The sequence below is a fragment of the Trachemys scripta genome, chromosome 2 (genome assembly GCF_013100865.1).
Source record: "Trachemys scripta elegans isolate TJP31775 chromosome 2, CAS_Tse_1.0, whole genome shotgun sequence".
Classification (NCBI taxonomy): Eukaryota; Metazoa; Chordata; order Testudines; family Emydidae; genus Trachemys; species Trachemys scripta.
In genome coordinates, this window is record NC_048299.1 from 262,482,153 (window position 1) to 262,502,771 (window position 20,619).

General features: G+C 41.7%; 2 protein-coding genes across 4 annotated transcripts in view; one reads left to right on the top strand and one right to left on the bottom strand.

The window, feature by feature from the left end:
• The window catches only part of WASHC5 (WASH complex subunit 5), a 36,415-nt gene extending 24,679 nt beyond the window's left edge, over positions 1–11,736 (bottom strand). For 2 of the 3 annotated variants that reach the window (XM_034763607.1, XM_034763610.1), the window contains exons 1-8: positions 11,601–11,707; positions 8,453–8,579; positions 8,033–8,332; positions 5,539–5,684; positions 4,192–4,276; positions 3,430–3,530; positions 1,801–1,990; positions 460–612 (exon numbers count right to left, since the gene is read on the bottom strand). In XM_034763607.1, coding sequence (XP_034619498.1) covers positions 460–612; positions 1,801–1,990; positions 3,430–3,530; positions 4,192–4,276; positions 5,539–5,684; positions 8,033–8,221 — 864 coding nt within the window. In that variant the 5' untranslated portion in view covers positions 8,222–8,332; positions 8,453–8,579; positions 11,601–11,707. Of the gene's footprint in view, positions 1–459; positions 613–1,800; positions 1,991–3,429; positions 3,531–4,191; positions 4,277–5,538; positions 5,685–8,032; positions 8,333–8,452; positions 8,580–11,600 lie in introns of all 3 variants that reach the window. The other variant, XM_034763608.1, reaches the window with a different exon arrangement.
• Positions 11,737–11,769: 33 nt separating this feature from the next.
• The window catches only part of LOC117873810 (E3 SUMO-protein ligase NSE2-like), a 79,560-nt gene continuing 70,710 nt past the window's right edge, over positions 11,770–20,619 (top strand). Inside the window, exons 1-2 of the mRNA XM_034763612.1 lie at positions 11,770–11,921; positions 15,081–15,227. Of these exons, the coding sequence (XP_034619503.1) occupies positions 15,095–15,227 (133 nt within the window). The 5' untranslated portion in view covers positions 11,770–11,921; positions 15,081–15,094. The remainder of the gene's footprint in view (positions 11,922–15,080; positions 15,228–20,619) is intronic.

Sequence of the window (20,619 nt, forward strand, 5' to 3'; positions counted from 1 at the left end):
GCCTGCTGTATTAGTTTTTCCACTTCCCCTTGTCTTTTTCTATCCTGCTCATGCAAAACACAATTAGAAGCGACTGGACATTTGTAAGATCACTTGTTTCCACTTTTCTTTGTTTAGTACGACTCTCTTCTTAGTTGTAAGTACAGCTATAAGGACAGAGATCTCCATAAAAGGTAACAGGTGGCAGCTTCTATTCCATCTGCACTTCATCATAAATGAAGTGAACTATATGTTCATAGTGACTAATATTCACAAGGGATATTTTACTGTGTCCTTTACTCAATCAACATGCTCCAAACAAAGCATAATCTAATCTCCCTAAAGGAGTTCCTATTCTATTCTATTCTATTCTCTAAGACAGTATTTTCTGCAAGGCACACTTCAAAAAGGTACTTCAAATAAAAGTTGCACTGCAGGTTTAAATCCAGCATGCAGTGTAAGAACAACAACAGTATTTACCCAGTTATCTGGAAAATATTTATCCACTATCTCTCTCATTTTTGCTTGTTGTGTGTGAAGAATAGAAGGGTCAAAATAGAGAATCACATACAGCATGGCAGCTTGAGTAGCCAGAGCAGTGCTGCGATGCTCTGGTAATGGATATGCAGAAACCTAAAATGTGGAAAAAACAAAGCATATGCAAATATTAGCATGGTGTACTTAAGAGTACAGTACATTCATACCATAAGGCTATCATCTGTCAGCTGGGTATCTTGGGCATGTAAGTCTCAAATTCATCCATCCGTTATACTGAGCCCTTTACACCCTGCATCTTACTAGAATATGCAAGCTAATTTACAGATGCTATCCAGATTTTATAAAAATATTACCTCATTGTAAATGATTCAAAGGCAGGAGAGAGCATGCCTGAAGCAAAGTGCTAAAGATGGACTGGAAGGAGTGGACCAGGAGGGAAGCATTTTGAAGGGACTGGGAGTTGGTGGGAGGCTTCAGAGAGAGGCAGAGACTGCAATAATCCAAGCACAAGATAACTAGACCAGTGGTCCGCGAGCTCCATTCAGGTGGTCTGCAGATAGTTCCCTGTAAGGTGCGCGCCTGGGCGGCTGCACATGAGAGAATGAAGGGCCACCCACCTAATGAGTGGAGCCACGCCTGCGTGGCTCCACTCATTAGGAGCCTGGATCCTGGAGAATACACACATGTAAGGTGAGGTGGTGGCCTTGGGGAGAATAGGGGGTAGGTGGGAGGGGGCAGTGGAGTGAGATGAGGGGGGAATTTGGGATGTGCAGGGCTCCGGCGGCCAGAGAAAGAGGTGACTTTCCTTAGCTCCAGGGCTGCAGCTGCCGGGGAGAGATGGCCCTCCTTCCCAGCCCCAGCTCAGTGGCTGCTGTGGTGGGGGAGAGACCCCCCTCCTTCCCAGCCCCAGCTTGGGAGATGCTGCGGTAGGGGAAAGAAGGCACATCCATCGCATTAGAAAGGTAAGACTACTGATATTAAAATATGAGTTGTGTGCTTTTATTTGTAGCACAAAATAACGTTAATTATTATTAAGTTTTTTTATATACAGTGCTTTTATCCAAAGCACTTTACAATAGTTAACTAACGGTACAAAGAACATTTGGAAAGATTATTAAGTGGTCCGCCAAAACCCTCAGCAATTTTCAAGTGGTCCGCGAAAAAAAAAGTTTGAGAACCACTGAACTAGAGTATGGAGAATAGTATTCTTTCACTTCTACTTTGATAAATTGACCAAATTCTGAATATACCAATAGGGTCAAGAAAGTGCCTTTTTATTAACTGAAACACCTTAAGAGCACCAAAACCCACTGGTTAACTCACCTGGTTATAGATGTCATCAGATCTCAAGCGGCCAATAACCATGCTGATGAATGTTTCACTTATGGGTACCCTACTGAAGTAACTTTCAGGATAGTTTAGAGGCCTTTTAGCTCCTGGTTGGCTTGAGTACCCAGTGCTTCGAAGCAGCTTACATATATCATCCATATTGGAATCAGCAGATCGAGCAGCACTAGGTTATAAAAGAAAAAAGAAAGTGTATCTACATGAACTGATCCATTAAAAACAAACAAACAAACAAACAAACAAACAAACAAAAAAACAACAAAAAAAACCAACCAAACATTATTTTCCCCTTACCAAGGAAGGGCAGCTATAGATGCCTATACTGGAATCCTAACTAAGGATACAAAGCATGAATGAAACAAAGAACCTTATTCATAGTTCACAGAGGATAGAAACAGAAAGCATTCAATTCAGAAGATGAATCTGACATTTTCTTTTACTTCTGAANAAGGGCAGCTATAGATGCCTATACTGGAATCCTAACTAAGGATACAAAGCATGAATGAAACAAAGAACCTTATTCATAGTTCACAGAGGATAGAAACAGAAAGCATTCAATTCAGAAGATGAATCTGACATTTTCTTTTACTTCTGAATTCCCTTCCTTGCCCCACCCTCATATTTTGGAAATGAGGAATTTCCACTCTACTTTCTTACGTCTGAAAGTTAGAAGAGATACCAGTTGAAGTGTGAGGATTCATTTAAGGACTAAACAATCATATTGTTTTTCCTTTTAGCAAACATATTACTGGTGAAAGGGGTTAGATTGTTAAATCACACAAAATCCTCCAAGAATATCAAAGATTCCTGAGTTCAGCTAGCAGCTCTATTTATTGATTGGATTATTCAGAAGTGTGCTATAACTGTAGGAAGTACATTCGGGGATAAATGTAGTAGCTGGAACTCAACACATTTCACAAAAATTTTCTTGTGCCTTTGGAAACTTGTTATATTTTTTTAGCTGAGGGTTACAGTACTGAAGCTCTAGGCAGAAATATTGTAGCCAAGGTGCCCAAGTCCTCATAAGGTCAGAATCAGAACAAGTCTATAGCACTGCTTAGGCTTGGTCTACACTAAACCCCCAAATCGAACTAAGGTACGCAACTTCAGCTACATGAATAACGTAGCTGAAGTCGACGTACCTTAGTTCGAACTTACCGCGGTCCACACCCGGCAGGCAGGCTCTCCCGTCGACTCCGCGTACTCCTCGCGGCGAGCAGGATTACCAGAGTCGACGGGGAGCACTTCTGAGTTCGATTTATCGCGTCCAGATTAGACGCGATAAATCGAACCCAGAAGTTCGATTGCCTGCCGCCGAACCAGCGCGTAAGTATAGACAAGCCCTTATGCAACTGGATCTACGCACCAAGCAGCTGGATCTGTGCAGACAGACCTTGGTGCATGAAAGAGGTAACCCTAATGTCCATGAGGCTCTTCAGGGGCACCAGCATCCACCCAGGTGGCTCTGATTGCAGGACAGGAGCCAGTACCTCCACATCCCATATTAAATTAATGCCTATACAAAGAAAAACCTTAGCTATATATGCTGCATGCTACATTTTTACTATACAAACCACATTCAAATACTTCCTAGCACAAGCATACCTGTATCTGTAGTAGGAAACCAAGATTCTCTCTCTGACCTCCCCTTCAATCTTCTGGTCAATGACCAGCAACATGACTCCGTACAAATAAAGAGCTTCACACTGTTGAGAAATAACATGAATTAACAAATGAATGCTATCTAACACTAACATACTTTTACCATTTAATTAATATTTTAAAGTGAATTAAGTGTTTTTACATCTTGTGAAAAGTGCCAGATTATAGTGCTTCAATGTTTCGTCTCATCCATTAAACAGCGGTAACTCAGGCATCACTTCCACACCTGGGCTTGCCAAAGTTTATTAGAAATGGCTGCTTGAGAACAAGGCTAAGCATGAGAAAGTATCAGTCTCCCTGCCAATTTATTTATTAGCTTTGCTTGTCTTGTCTTACTAGCGGAGTGATCTGTGTATGGGACGAGGGCAACTGTCTGCTAAAATGGTCTGAGATGACCAGCTTATTTCACAGTGGCCATTAAATGGTCATCAGATGGCAGTGAGTTTTGGATCACTAATGACCTGGATCAGATTTGAACCACAATGAAGTGAAAATGAAAATGTTTCCTTATCCTCTTACCATTTCCTACAATGGATTCCTAACAAAAAATGAGCCACAGATCTTGAATGCATTTTGTGAAGTTAAAATATAGACAAAAGATAATATTTTTAAGTTAAATTTAGAAAGGGTAGATGCCAAACTATATCTGACGCTAACATAGTAGATGTAGTTTATATTACCGGTTACTAACTGGTAAATACTTACTAGAAGTTGCTTGCCATCTTCATTAAGGAGCACAGTTTCTAATGTTTGTTGAATGTAAATTCCTTCATTGAGATCATCCAAATATCTACAAACAGTAACCAAGAGTAGGTCATTCACCACAAGGAGTCTGCTCTCTGCTTCTCAACTGATGTGCCCTTACAAGCAAGTGGGGCAGTTTCCCCTGAAGGTCAACAGAAGAGCGTAGAAGCCCTGCTTATAAGATTATGACAACACCTCCCAAGGTATAAAGAAGTTCACTTAGCATAGGTTCAACAAGCACAAGTTTCTCAAGCACAGAAAAAATACAAAGGTCTTAATAATCTGAGGAAGGCCCTGGAGGCCTGAGCTCACTAGATGCAGAGTGTCTCCTGCAACATACTGATCATGCTCTGGTTCAGTTAATGTCAATGGATTGAAGAGTATTCAGTATCTTGCAGATTTGAGGCCTGTATTTAAGTGAGGAGAACAGCTCCTTTGCAAACCATCCCCTCACCTCTGTATGGCTGGAGGTAATCTAAAGAGCAGAGCATGGAAAGGAAAAACTAGGAACTAGTCAGACTTGGATGAAAGACTGGAATATTATGCAGAAGGTTAATCAGAGCTTCATCACTGGAGTCTAGAGGGCATTGACAGTTTGACAGGAGGCCCAGAAGTCACCTCACAAATATAAGTTATTGTAAATTTCTCTAATATATCTCCATTCCGTTTTGCAAGGGCAAAGTTGGAAGTGGAATGATTTCATCTTAACTGTTAAGCGGGATATATCTATCTAAAAAAGGTTTTCTAGTACCTGTCCATCACCACAGCAGCTGAGCAGCTTCCACATAAAATCAATAGCTACAGCAAAGTCCCTACTGGACTTTATGGAGTCTCTGGCAATTCTCGCTTACATGATTTTATGAGCCTTTTAAAACAGTAACCCTGGGGTAAGGTAGTTACTCTGAAAAAAATAATTTAGGAAAGCAGTGCCACTGGAGGTCAGAGATAGAGAGGTACAAGCTAAAAATTTTTTATCTTAATCCTCAGACTCTTTTGCAACACCAAAAAATTGATTTTATAATAATAGGTCTCCCTTCATCCACAGACGTCAAAAACATTTTACAAAGATGGGCAAGAATCATCATTTCCAGTTAATTCATAAGGAAAGGGAGGCACAGGTGAAGTAACTTGCCTAAGGTCCATCAACATGTTGGACACAGTGACAGAAGCATAATACAGTGTTCATAACAGCAAGACCTGCTGTTAAGTAACACAGAAATATTTTGGCAGAAAAAAAAAAAACAACAACAACCAATTAAGATTATACAGTTACTGGAGTCACTACATTAACAAATCTTACACACATACCTGTTTAAATCTACAATATATTTATGGACACTTTGAAATGCTAGATAAAATCTTGTCAAAATTTCTATGTTGTTTTCACGAAATTCTTCATCTAAATCCAGTAACTCAGGTTTGGCTTCCAACTTGCCTTCACAGATCTCAGGCCCCTAAGAAGAGGAAATTGATTTAAAAATTATTAAAGAACGTTGATCAGAATTATGACTGTTTGCTGTAGGAAACAGTAAATGAAATAATTATGTATTGAGCAATTGCATCCACCTTAACTACCAAAAAATACCATTGCCAAGGTGTGTTCAACTAACTTTGGTTTCACAATTAGATCATTCCCCAAAAGATATTTTGGACATTTGTACTTATAAATCAATTCTATAATGAAAGGTTGATGGATTTTACATTTTATTAGGAATTCTTATATGGATACTGCAAACACAGTAATGAACACTTTGGGTGAAAACACGGTCCTATTGAAGTCAGGAAGACCTTTGCCATTGGCGTCAGTGGAGCCACAATTCCACTCTTAAGACTTTTGATCCTCCCATATTAAGGCTGGATTCTATGACCTTAAGTGCAAGATTCTTCAAACAGCAGCTCACATAATTAGTCTTTTCTAATCCATATTGTCTCTTTGAAGGCAGCAGAACTATGGGTGTGTTGGCAGGCCCAGGCCTCATGTTATTCCTCAAAATAAACCTGTAGAGTAGGTACGTGTTTGCAGATGGCGGGAAAGGGAGGACACAGCTGCAAAGCTGTCAATTTGAACTTTATAAAATAAGTAACTTAAAAAGATATTTGAAGTCTAACAGCAGCCTAGGTCCTCATGGCAATTTTTGTGAGTTTTAAAAATATTTCTTTTTCTCTTGGTGCTGTGTGAAAGATCCACACATGCAGGACACAAGGACTGACTGACAATACAGGTAAAGCAATGAAACTGACAGCATATAAGTGCTGCCAACTGCACAAAGTAAACAAACAGAAACAAATCATGTTTTATCTCAAATATAATGATTTTAGATGTTACTTGTATAGTGAGGATTTTAGACAAAAGTAGGATTTCTAAATTGATGATGTGACTTTAAATCTATTTGTGCCTCAGTCTCCCTTAGGCACTGAGGAAAATGAGGTCATAATTGGGATTAGAACTGGAGCTCCCGATGCCCCATCCAATGCTCAGAGCTCATCACTCTTTCTATAAAATACCGTTATGTGATCAGAGGTCTCTTACTGTACAATTCTCAGAAACAGAAAGGCAAATTAGTCACTGTGAAGATCCCTTCCCAAACTGTCCTGAAAAACAGCAAAGTGAAAGCACTTTAAGAAGTTAAACCCAGGAAGGGAAACAAGGGATCCTCGTTGGCCACGGATCCTGCATATGCTTGTTAGTTCAGCACACGTGAACAGACCTAATGGAGAAAGAACCATCGCACAATTCTTATTAAAAGGAAGTTATATAAAGGTAGCTTTCAATGCAGCAGAAGATAGAGAATAGGGTTAAGGCAACCAGAAATGCATCAAGAATCTCCTGATACTACCTGAAGGAACACAGTCATTGTTGACATGCTCAGAATTTGCTTGTTCTGTCTAAAGTGAGATTTTAAGTACTAAACTATCCCTCAGATAATTAAAAAGGCCTAATTCCACTTTTTCAGCTGGGCAAACCCAACAACTTTTCAAAAATAGTGTTTTTGGGGATTTCTTATGTAAGTGTGAATTTTATACCATGCCCCTTTTCTCCCCTCACATCCTCCTTTCAAATGATCTGATGGATCCAATGGAATTAAAAATCAAATTCCTGTTGTCCAACTACAAGATCTAGACTATACTCTGTTTCTGACTCACGGGCATAAATAAGGCAGGGGAAAAGGTGTGATATGAAGTTTTTGGATTTAGTTCACTCAAGCAATAAAGAGCTAATGTGCAGGCATATCCAAATTGTAACCTCACTTTGGGTGAATTTATTGCCAATACCAAATTCAGCATAAAATAAATTTTATTAAACTCTTACATTTGATAGTAATTAACACAATTAATTACTCAAGAATGGCAGATTTAACACATGCATACGAAAAGGCTAAGACACCCTAGAGCAGTGGTTCTCAAACTTCAGCAACCTGAGGACTCCCATTTAGATTCAAAATTTTTTGCAGATCCCCAAGCCCTGGCACGGCCCCGCCCCCACTCCACGCCACTCCTTCCCCCAAGGCCCACCCCAACCCCACCTCTTCCCGCCCCACCCCTGCCCATCCTCTTTCCTGCCTCTTCCCACGAGTGTGCCCAATCCCCACTCCTCCCCCTCCCTCCCAGAGCCTCCTGCATGCCTCTGAACAGCTGTTCCCTGGAATGCAGGAGGTGCTGGGAGGGAGGGAGGGAGGGGGAGGAGTTGATGAGTGGGGGTCCACGGACCCCAGTTTGAGAAACAGTGCCCTAGAAAAATAGTGCTCCAGTAAGAAAATGATGGTTCAAGACAGAGATTTAACAATTGCAGAGTAATATTTACCTTAAAGTAACTGAAATCAAATATGATATCCCCATACTTCTGTTGATCAACCTTGTCTTTGAGCCTAAAAACACCAGGAATAAACTCAGATAGTCTCAAAAGTTCCGCAATGATGGCATTTCCACAAGAGACAATCCGAAGAATTGCCTGTCCACAGTGATTGTTTTCAGCTAGAAAATCAACCATCATGAAGATGACTGTGACAGAGTAGTGATATTGCAGTCTGTTTTTGAGTTTCAATCTTCAAGTCATTTGGAGAAAGACGTCTAACTGGAAAACTACATGCTCCATTTAAATTACCTGTAAAAACAAAAATCCGCACATTCAGCATATTTTAAATGGCTCAATCTATAGATATTAAAGCAACTCTGAAAAAAACTATAGTAATAGAACTCTATTTTTCATCTGCTATCTACTCACAATTTCTGAAGTACGTAAGCACTGTAGTGTATCTTCCGCATATATACAGCGCTTAGCTAAGTCAACTCTGAGATCAGATGAGAAATTGTAGCACAATCTCCTTTACCAAAAGATTTCTGGACAGCTGCTAAATGGCAAAATGATCAAAGCAGATGACAAGCCATGCAGCAGAAGCAAGATACTGACACAAGCTAGTACTTTATAAAATGAGTTAAGAATAGCACAGCCACCTTAGATCTATAACACAATACAACTAAAAAAAAAAAGTGCTACAGCAATGTGGATAAACATTTACATGAATGGGAGTTAATTGCAGCTCAGGGCCAATCATTTATTCATTGCTACACAGACACCTTTTCTATTGTGTTCACATTTCTAGGTCATAGGGCTCTCTCTCCAAGTCAGGAATCTTAATTTTATCCCGTTAAAAAGACCCCAAAACACAAAATCACCTTAACCAGATGAAGTGTTTATATTTGCCAAATCCCTGTACCGGGGAGAACATTATAAGAAATCAAACATATATGTTGCTGCATTTTACATATGGGGGATAAATATATCTCCATGGTGGTATCAGTATATTTCACTGTCCTGTATTGCACAGTGTATTTTAATACTAATGTAAACCAGTAACAATCTTTCTCCAATATAGTCGATAGAGATATATCTAATATGTAGTCCTCTTTTACAAAAGGGGTCAACATAATTATCTCTATGTTATAGATAAGTTAACTGAGCCACAGAAAGGTTATATTCCTTGCCCAAGATGACAGAGCAAGTCAGTGACAGAGATGGGAAGCGAATATAGGTGTCCAAAAACCCAGTCTGAGCTCAATCCTGTAGGCTATAACAAAGCCCGATACCAACTCTCTCCACATATCTATTCAAGTGACATCATCATAGGACCTAATCACATCAGCCATACCATCAGGGGCTCGTTCACCTGCACATCTACCAACGTGATATATGCCATCATGTGCCAGCAATGCCCCTCTGCCATGTACATTGGCCAAACCGGACAGTCTCTACGCAAAAGAATGAATGGACACAAATCTGACATCAGGAATCATAATACTCAAAAACCAGTGGGAGAACACTTTAACCTGTCTGGTCATTCAATGTCAGACCTGCGGGTGGCTATCTTACAACAGAAAAACTTCAAAAACAGACTTCAACGAGAGACTGCTGAGCTGGAATTGATATGCAAACTAGACACAATCAACTCCGGATTGAATAAGGACTGGGAATGGCGGAGCCATTACAAACATTGAATCTATCTCCCCTTGTAAGTATTCTCACACTTCTTATTAAACTGTCTGTACGGGGCTATCTTGATTATCACTTCAAAAGTTTTTTTTCCTCTTACTTAATTGGCCTCTCAGAGTTGGTAAGACAACTCCCACCTGTTTATGTTCTCTGTATGTGTGTATATATCTCCTCAATATTTATTCCACTCTATATGCATCCGAAGAAGTAGGCTGTAGTCCACGAAAGCTTATGCTCTAATAAATTGGTTAGTCTCTAAGGTGCCACAAGTACTCCTGTTCTTTTTGTAGGCTACAACAGTCGCTGGAGAACGAGCTATAGGAGTTCAAACAAAGCCTCTTAAATCACAACTGTCCAATCACTTCCTTTTTCATATAGTTTCAGACACTACAATCATATGTAAAATATGAATAAGAAATCAAAATTAATTGTTTGCAGGCTTGAGACAAACAATTTGTTTAAGTTTTGCACGTCTCTCAGCTTGGCCAAGGGAAATCAACAGTCAGTTTCACTTTTATTTATGGTCACTTTCCCTATGAGATATTTAGTGCAGCAATGTTAAAGACAACTGTTTTCATTTTTAAAAAACATCTGTGGAAACTTTTGTATTGATTTTAGATTTCGTAAAAGCTTGTTTTTAGAAAAGTGTTGAGCTAAATTTAAGTTGACAGCTTCCCCTTTAAGCCCACTCTACCACAGCATACCTAATAAGGGCCCAATTTTTCTCCTGTTTAAGTACACAGCCCTGGAATGAGTTTTGCCTGGGTGCAGAAGTTTGCCCATGCAGTGCTTATTGCAGGATCGGGATCTAAATCAAGGACAGCAGGACTGGGCCTTAAATTATGCCTCACCCTACCCTCCAAAAATGCGACTCATCAGTCTAACATGGCTTCATGATTTTAAATGAATGTCACATTAAAATATTTCAAAATCAACAAGACAGTTGATGGTCCAAAACAAGTAACTTGCAGAGTGGTTAAGTCTTACTCACTGGGACAGAGATAGGCCCTCATTTTGGATTAATATTAAAGACTCCTTTTAGCACTTAATGACTTTTGTACAGTATGTTTCAAGGAGATACTGAAGAACTCACTGGCTTTCATCCCACCAGTCACCTCCAGCTTGTGCACTGAAACAAACATCTTCCCCCCTCTCTACCTTCACTGGCATTTAGCAATTTCCCTTTGCACCAAACCCGCATCTCCCAGGCAGGGTTGCCAATTTTGGTGGGACGTATTCCTGGAGGTTATCATTACATGACATAATCTTTAATTCCTGGAGACTCTGGGCAATCCTGGAGGTAGGGTGACCAGACAGCAAATCAGGACAGGGAGTGGGGGGTAATAGGAGCCTATATAAGAAAAAGACCCCAAAATCAGGACTGTCCCTATAAAATCAGGACATCTGGTCACCCTACCTGGAGGGTTGGTAACCTATGAGTCCCAGGTACTCGAGCTCTATCCTCCCCACCAGAGAAATGCCCCCAGTGCCTCACAAACACAACTACCTACCCCCCACACCCAGGAAACAATACCCACAAAATGACACTGTCACCCTCCCACCATCACAGTCAGCCCCCCCGCCCAGGGAGTTCCTTGGACGAGGACACAGCCCCAGCACCCCCTCGCCCCAGAATTAACCCTCAATTATTCACCCTCCAAAATCACAATACCCCCCCTCCAAAGGGGTGGGGCAGAGCCTAAATATGAGCACCCCAAGAATGCCCTGCTAGGGTGACCAGACAGCAAATGTGAAAAATCGGGACGGGGGGGGGGGGTAATAGGAGCCTATTTAAGAAAAAGACCCCAAAACCGGGACTGTCCCTATGAAATCAGGACATCTGCTCACCCTACGTGGGCCTGCCAAGCCACCCCACACTTACTGTGCCCGCCGCGCCCTGCTGCCTCTCTGCCCAGGAAGGAGCCGGGCTTCCCCCGGGCCAGGCCTGGCGGGCACTCGCAGGCGATTTCAGGAAGCCCGGAGGCCGCTCGCTGGAAGCCCTCGGTGCAGCGCCCGCCCACCCCACGCCAGCGGCCCTGGGTCATGTGCACAGGCGCCGGCTGATGAGTCGGTTCCTGCTCGGTGCCCGCCTGCGCCGCGGAGAGTCCTCGCCTCCCTTGGCGGCTGCGGTTCCTATAGGGACGGAGGCGAGCGCGGCCTGCTGCCGGCGGAGCCGCCTCAGGGCCTGGGCCCCTGGCACCAGGTAGCGGGGCCGATGCCTGGCGGGCGCCCCGGCCCGGCCGAGCTACGGGGCAGAGCTGGGATTGGCGGGGGGCTGTTGCTGGGGGAGGGGGGGCGGTGAGGTTCTCTTAGGGGGAGGGAGAAGCTGCCCGCAATGGGCGAGATGCTGGTAGGCCTCCCCTCAAGCACTGCGCTGTGGCTGGGGGGGGTGATGTTACCCAGTGAGGTTAGTCTCAGTGTGGCTGCTCCCAAAGCATGGTGCATATGTTGCCCCTGAGGCATTTGCAGCTCCCTCTGGCATGGCTCAGGCTAGTGGTGGCAGTACTGACACCTCTGTGCCTGCCAGGGAGATGCTGTGGTGTGGCCCCAAGATGTGAAGTGAAGGCCGAGATAGCAGAGCTCTTTGCTTGGCATGTTGCACCCAGAAACCGACCTGGGGTGGGAGGGGATGGGGGATCAGCACTAGGACAATAACTGACAGGCAACCTCTGGCCCTGGCAAAGGGGAGCACTGAGTGTCTGGAAGGGTAGCCTTGGGAGTATCCGGGATAGTTGGCATTTTTCATCCATCGATCTCAAAGTGTGTTGCAAAGGTCTTTTTTTTTTTTTTTAAATCTCTGTTTTAAAGATGGGGAAACTGAGTCACGGGGCAGACGGACACTGACACATTCTGCAGAATCTAAATGTTCATATAAAATAAAGAAGTTTCTTGTCATAAGGTGCTAAAATGGGTTTATGGAGAATAGATCCTCTCAAACTAACTTGATATCTTTTTTTGATGGGTTTATGGTTGATAAAGGTAATAGAGCTGATGTAATATACTTAGACTTTTGTAAGGCGTTTGACTTGGCACCACACAACATTTTGATTAAAAAACTAGAAGGATATAAAATTAACATAGCAAATATGAAATTGATTAAAATTTGGCCAACTGATAGGTCTCAAAATGTAACTGTAACTGGGGAATTGTCATCAAGCAGTTATGTTTCCAGTGGGGTCCCTCTGGGACTGGTTCTTGGCTCTGTGCTATTTAACATTTTTATCAGTGACATGGAAGAAAACATAAAATCATCACTGATAAAGTTTATAGTCGATTTTGGTAAATTTCACGGTCATAGGATTTAAAAAATCATAAATTTCATGATTTCAGCTATTTAAATCTGAAATTTCATCGTGTTGTAATTGTAGGGTCCTGACCCAAAAATGAGTTGTTGGGGGGAGTCACAAGGTGATTGTAGAAGGGTTGCAGTACTGCTACCCTTATTTCTGCACTACTGCTGGTGGTGGTGCTGCTGCCTTCAGAGCTGGGCACCTGGAGAGCGGCGGCTGCTGGTTGAGCGTCCAGCTCCGAAGGCAGAGCCGCTACCAGTAGCAGTGCAGAAGTAAGGATGGCCTGGTATGGTATTGCCACCCTTACTGCTGCACTGGTGCCTGCAGAGCTGGGCCCTCAGTCAGTAGCCCCATTCTCCAGCCACCCAGCTTTGAAGGCAGCAGCACAGAAGGAGGGATGGCATGGCATGGTATTGCCACCCTTACTTCTGTGCTGCTGCTGGCTGGGTGCTGCCTTCAGAGCTGGGCACCTGGCCAATAGCCGCCGCTCCCCAGTTGCCCAGCTCTGAAGGCAGCACAGAAATAAGGGTGGCAATAACATGACCCCCCCTAAAATAACCTTGTGACCCCCCTGCAACTCTGTTTTGGGTCAAGACCCCCAATTTGAGAAACACTGGTCTCCCCTGTGAAATCTGTATAGTGTAGGGTAAAAGTACACAAAAGACCAGATTTCACGAGGGGAGATCTCAGATTTCATGGTCTGTGATGTGTTTTTCATGGCTGTAAATTTGGTAGGGCCCTGCAGATGACACAGAAATTGGGGAACTGGGAAACCATTAGAAAAGGGATAGATAGTAAGTAAGGATATGATTTTGTCATGGAGGTCACAGGTTCCGTAACTTTAATGGACCTCCAAGACGTCTTCAGCTTTGGCAGGGCTGGAGCAGCTCTCAGCCACCCCTGTCCCCCTGGTGGGGCTTGGACTGTCCGGTTCCCCTCCCCTATGGACACGTCATGGGCTTCCGTGAATTTTTGTTTATTGCCTGGTTTCAGAGTAGCAGCCGTGTTAGTCCGTATCCACAAAAAGAACAGGAGTACTTGTCTCTAAGGTGCCACAAGTTTATTGCCTGTGATCTGTCTGTGACTTTGATGAAAAATTTCTGTGACAAAATTTACCCTTAATAATAAGACAAAAATATCATCATGCGTCTATATAAATCCATGGCATACCCTCAACTTGAATACTGCATGCAGATCTGGTCACCCCATCTCAAAAAAGATATATTAGAATTGGAAAAGGTACAAAAAAGGACAATAAAAATAATTAGGGGTATGAAACAGCTTCCGTATGAGGAGAGATTAAAAAGACTGGAACTTTTCAGGTTGGAAAACAGACGACTAAAATATAGACGAGCAATGGAGCATAACCGTAGGATCAAGCAATCCCATTACAGGTGGGAAAAGTCACTTAGGAGCTTATGTGGCAGCCAGTGTACCAACAGAGGGAAGGCAGTGAAAGAGCTAGGCTGCTGGTGGTAGAGCTGCAGTAACTATGGCAATGCAAATAAAAACGTTCATTGGGTGGCAAAAACTAGATATTACTCTTGTGTGACTCTATCAGCAGCCACAATGTGCTACTGGCACTGACTGTTAATTTTGTGAACTTCTTGGTAATATAGACACATCACTCTTTTTCAGTGTCGGAATTGGGTAATTTTACTGGTGAATGCATTCTTGGGACAGAGTCGTGTCCTTTGTTTGATGTTCTCTATTTAAGTGACAATTGTTAGTTTGTTTCTTCTGAGGGCTGCCTGTTTGTCAAAACAGCCCTTATAATCAGTGGGTATTTTACCTTCAGTGAAGCAGTGTGCATGAGAATGTGAAACCCACAAGCCACTTTCTGCAGTGTAGTGCTGTTCGGCATTGCACCGTAGATGTTTGGTATACCTGGGGTGAAATTCTGGCTCTAGTGGAGTCAATTACAAAGCTTCCATTGACTTCAGTGGGGCCAGGATTTCACCCTTGCTCTTCAACATGTGATCAGAGCTTTGGGACTCTCAGTTGGTTATTTGTACTTCTATTTGTTTTTCCAAACACTTTATCTCTAAAACCCCTTTTCTGTTATTTCCAAGGTAATTATTTCAAGATGCCCGGGGGTTCAGTGATTTCGTTCAACTGTGTGGATTCTTCTCTATCGTCTCTGAAAAACTGCCAGTCATATATAAACACTGGGATGGATATTGCTACTAATGTTGCTCTTGACCTTGTGGAAAATCGCAGTAAGTAATTGTTTTGAATACATGATCTTGTTTATTATCACCTTTGAACCTTATAGACAGTCCTAAGCATGCATATGTGGGCCTGGAAGCACTACAAATCCACCTTCTTTACAGAGTAGCAGCTTCTCCTGTCCGGTCTACTTTAGGGGGGTATCATTTAAATCACATCCCTGTCTTGAAAGATAAATTGAATGGAAAGATAAATAGCAAGAAAATAATGCTCTAGTTTCTTGTACAACAGAAGGCCAATTATATATCAGTGTTCACTATTCTGCAGCTTTGCAGAAGATTTAGCAGTGCAGAAAGTGGGGGGAGGGAGACGGATCCAAAACATCCTAAACTGATTAAAAAATGACTCTTAGCTCTAATGCAGCTCCTTTGTTTTTGATCTAATATTTTCAGAAGTGACTATTGATTTTGGGTGCTCAACTTATTGCACATTTAAGAAGCCTTGTTTTCACAAAATGCTGAGCTCCCACTTCTCGAAGGTGCCTCATGCTAGGCATCCAAAAATGGAGACCCGAAATCCCTAGTTACTTCTGAAAATCTTGACCTTCATGTTTTCTAATGTCAGATGCATGCAAATCTGCTTTTCAAGGGGAAAGTAAAATGTGAGATCCCTTATTCCTACCACCACTCAGTCAACTTTTCCTGTGCTGTTACTGACCACAGCCAGGATCTGGATTGTATTCATTACAGGGCTGCCTAAAATGAGTGTTCTCAAATAGTCTTGGAGAAACAATAGCTCCACAAGAGGTCAGAAGGTTGCTTTTCCTTCCAGGATGTACCACAGTGGCTTTATCTCCAAACAGTCAAAAATTCAAATAATAATAATGAATGAATCTATCTTTTTATAAGAATGGAGACTGAAAATCCCGTGACAACAACAACAAAAAGAATATTCATGGCATATCTAATCTGACATTCAACAACAACTAGACTGGATAGGCATCAGTTGGGTTTAGTTACAATGAAGAACAACTTTCTATTTCTAGAGTTACCTTTCTCCCCTCTGACCCTTTCAACCAGCCACCATGTCAGAGACAATGGACAGGATTCTTAGCTGTGTACCATTCCCATTACCTTGGCAGTGCAAAGGAAGCAGAAAGCTGGCTTAAACAGACAGTTAGGGATTCCCCTTGCATATGGGAATCCGTGGCTGGAGTAAAACTGGTATAACCAGCCCTATATTCCCCTGCTCGTCGTGTCACCCCATCTCTCCCCATCTTAGGGGCATGCTGGGGTATGAGTGAATGTGCCAGAGAGCATGGCATTCCAGCAATCCCAGACACTCAGAATGACCCTAGTAGTCCGTTATTGCCAGCATAAGTTAAAACAGCTCTGAGGCTCCACAATGTGAAATATGAATGGGAAAATGGGAAATGACTGCCTAGGAAGGAGTACTGCGGAAAGGGATCTGGGGATCATAGTGGACCACAAGCTAAATATGAGTCAACACTGTAACGCAAAAAAAGTGAACATCATTCTGGGATGTATTCGCAGAAGTGTTGTAAGTAAGACACAAGAAGTAATTATTCTGCTCTACTCCACGCTGATTAGGCCTCAACTGGAGTATTGTGTATGTCCAGTTCTGGGTGCCACATTTCAGGAAAGATGTGGACAAATTGGAAAAAGTCCAGAGAAGAGCAACAAAAATGATTAAAAGTCTAGAAAATATGACCTATGAGGGAAGATTGAAAAAATTGGATTTGTTTAGTCTGGAAAAGAGCAGACCGAGAAGGGACATAACAACCTTTTATGTACTTGAAAACTGTTACAAGGAGGAGGAAGAAGAATTGTTCTTAACCTCTGAGGATAGGACAAGAATCAATGGGCTTAAATTGCTGCAAGGGAGGTTTAGTTTGGACATTAGGAAAAACTTCCTAACTGTCAGGGTGGTTAAGCACTGGAATAAATTGCCTAGGGAGGTTGTGGAATCTCCATCATTGGAGATTTTTAAGAGCAGGTTAGACAAATACTTGTCAGGAATGGTCTGGATAATACTTGGTCCTGCCATGCGTGCCGGGGACTGGACTAGATGGTCCCTTCCAGTCCTATGATTCTATGATTATGAATTATATGTAACACTCTGGGCTGGGACTCCAGAGTTCTACTCCTGGCTCTGCCACTGGCCTGGTGTGTGATCTTGGGCAAGTCATGTTAATTATGTGTGCTGCAGCTTCCTCATCTGTGACATGGGGCTGTTGACACTGACCTCCTTTGTAAAATGCTTTGAGATCTACAGATGAAAAGTCCTGTATAAGAGCTAGGTATTATTATCATTAGCCCTGATCTATCACACAAGGCCATTTACATGATGAAAATATAACATGGTTACTGTTAATTTAGCTTATGATACACCTGTGCAAGTATTTTCTGTGCATTTCATTCCTGACTTGAGGTCATTTTCTGCAGACTTGAATGTAATGGTAAGATGTTCAGTTGCATTAATATTTCACTTAAAGATTGTGGAATGGTTTGTTGGGCTGAAGATCACTCTGAAAGGTTCAGGGGAAGATGTGGGATGTGGTGAAGGGCAGAGTTATTTCCAAGTGTATTATTAAGGGAAGTGTGCTTCCCCTCTGTTGGGTCAGAATAGGGCACGTTCCAATGAACAAAGGATCTTGAAAGACGGCTTTTTCCCCTTTTTTGATTGACATCTACATAAATATAAAATGAACAAGTGTGTAGCCGAGTTCCCCTTGGCTACAGTATCAAAAAGTCAAATTGAGGAAGAAAATAAAATTAATTTCCAATGTAACAGTACTACTGAGAAGTGCTATTTCTAGGAGAGTAATTTATGCCCTTAGAGCTTCTACCTGTATTTTCTGCTCCCAGAACTTGGTGTGACTATGGAAGTCAACTTGTTCAGTAGTGTGTTGATTCTTTGCTGAAGTTGCAGCTTGGGTAGGCTTTGAATTTTATGCAACTCAGAGAAGTAACAAATGTAATAAACTATTCTGGACCTTGTTTGGACAATAAATTGTGCTATTCTATGTAGCCAGCATTGTTTCATGCATAAAAGGGATGTTTTATTGAAACAGTCTTTTTGTTAGAGCTGAGTTGGTTTAGTAAGTTTTATTTCCTATATTGAAAAAATAGTTTCAGTCCCCTGTGATTCTTCCCAACCAAGCAGAAATGTGTGTGTGCATGTGTGTGTTTGGTTTTATTAGAACATCTTGTTTTGATGTTGACAGCAGTTTGGTTTTTAGAAATAGCACACATGTACCAAAGGCCAAGTACTATCCTGAGATACATGAGAGTAAGTTGTCAGTTTGTTTCAACAGAACATTGCATTGCGCATTGTGTCTGAGTGCAGAATTTGATATATAAAGGGTGTTTGGTGCTGACAACTTTCAGGAATAAAATGCTTTTATGGGCCTGACTCTGCAAATATTTACCACCAGGCACACTGTTTATACTATACCCAGTACTGTTTTTCGAACCGGGCACTAAAACAATAACACATACTGACTTCTAATTTCACAGCAATAAATGTATTATAACTAGTTTAAGACATTAATGCTAGGGATGTACTGGGCATATTTTCTGTAGAAATATGACTCTTGTTACTTTGAGTTCATGGTGTGTGTGTTTTTGTTTGTTTGTTTAAAGATAAAGCAGTGATTTGCAAAAGAACATGGGAACAAGCATATGTTTCCAACTCCAGAGCGTGTTAGCAATCTTAAAAGTGTAAATTGTCTTTGATGGATCTAAAAATGCTTTTATCCTATGCCAGTCTTGAGCATTTCCTCCTCCCCCAACCAGGTAGTGTCAATTACTGCAGATTAACATTCTGAACTATTTCTTTTTTACATATGTTAGTTGCATTTCAGTGTTCTCCCTCCTGTCCCCACGGAATGTCGGAAACCAGACAGCTTTGTTCCTTTTTCTATTTTCCTTTTTTTTCTTTTCTCATGAATGGAAATTGTGAAACAGCTGTAATGTCAATGTTCAAGTGGAGTAAAAAACAAACAAACAAACAAAAATAACTTGCCGGGGGAAGGAGTAGGCAAGGTGTAAGCAATATTGTTACAAAATAAAATGGAAAGAAACCAGCCCCTCCCCATGCCTCTGTGATGGCCTTCACCTCTGACCTGCCATAGCTTTTTGGAAAAAATCCATACAAAGAATAAAGAGCTTTTCCAGGTTGGATATGGGAGCTATGGTAACCACACTACATGAAGTGGAGTTAGCAGCTATATAAATAGATAGTAGTGACCTTATTTTGAATGAAATGGGAGTGTAACTATTTGTTGGATCAAGAAAGCTGCTGATAGGGAAAGGTGCCAGACTAGGGAGTATGAGCTGACAGCATATTCAACAGATTGTACTAATCTTAATAGTACTTTGTTTTTAACTGTCTTCAGAGGACCTCAAGCACTTCACAAATATTAGTTAGCCTCACAATTCCCCTGTGAGATAGATAAGAGATGTAGGAATTACTTATTCCACCACTGAAATGAAGCCATTTTTTGGGTGCATCATGGCTGTTGCTTAACAACACACAATAACTACACAACAATTTAAGGTAGAAAACAAAGTAAAGTACCATGCCCGATTGGAACAACAGAAGACATTCTAGATAGGTAGAGTGTAGTTACCTGAGTTTGGAATTTCAGCCAGGACAGCAGTGCTTGCTCTTATAATAGGATGCCCTGTTTCTTTCATGACCATGAGCGGTCAGAGCTTTGGTTTGATGTCTCATCTGAAGGATGACACCAGAGCAATACCGAGCCGTCTAATCCCATACTGTGGTATCACTTCGATATTGATTTAAAGGGGAGGTTGCCACCTGCTGAATTGAAATTGCTACTTCCCCATAGCAACTACGTTTCCTTTTAGGTATCTCTCATCCAAATACTGACCTAGCCCACCTCTGCATAGCTTGTAAGATATAACAGGTTCATGGGACAAGGGAACATGGCTGCTGGTCAGCACAAATATCGGGCTAAGGTGCCATAGTTTACTTTATTCCCTCTGAAACCTGTCTTTATTCCCTCTGAGACTCTTTGCAAAATCTGTCTTTAAGATTCTTCAGTACAGTCTCCTTAATAACAAACACTTTGCGCTGTTCAGAATTAACTGGTATGGGGCTGTAACCTTACAAGGACACATGCTTGAGGGTTTTAGGCTAGACATTTTGAGTTCTTGTAACCTCTTTGCATATGTAAGTTCCATACCAAAGTTTTGTCCATCTTTATCCATCTTTTATTCTCCACTAAGTCTTTCACAAATTGAAGTAGCCTGATTGGTCACTGGATTCCAGTGGGGGTGTTTTCCATTGTTATATATCCTTTTTTTATAGCTCTTACAATATATAACTTTATTGAAATTTAAGCACAGTACACACTGCACTATATATTGGAATGCTCAATCTGGGAAAGAGAGA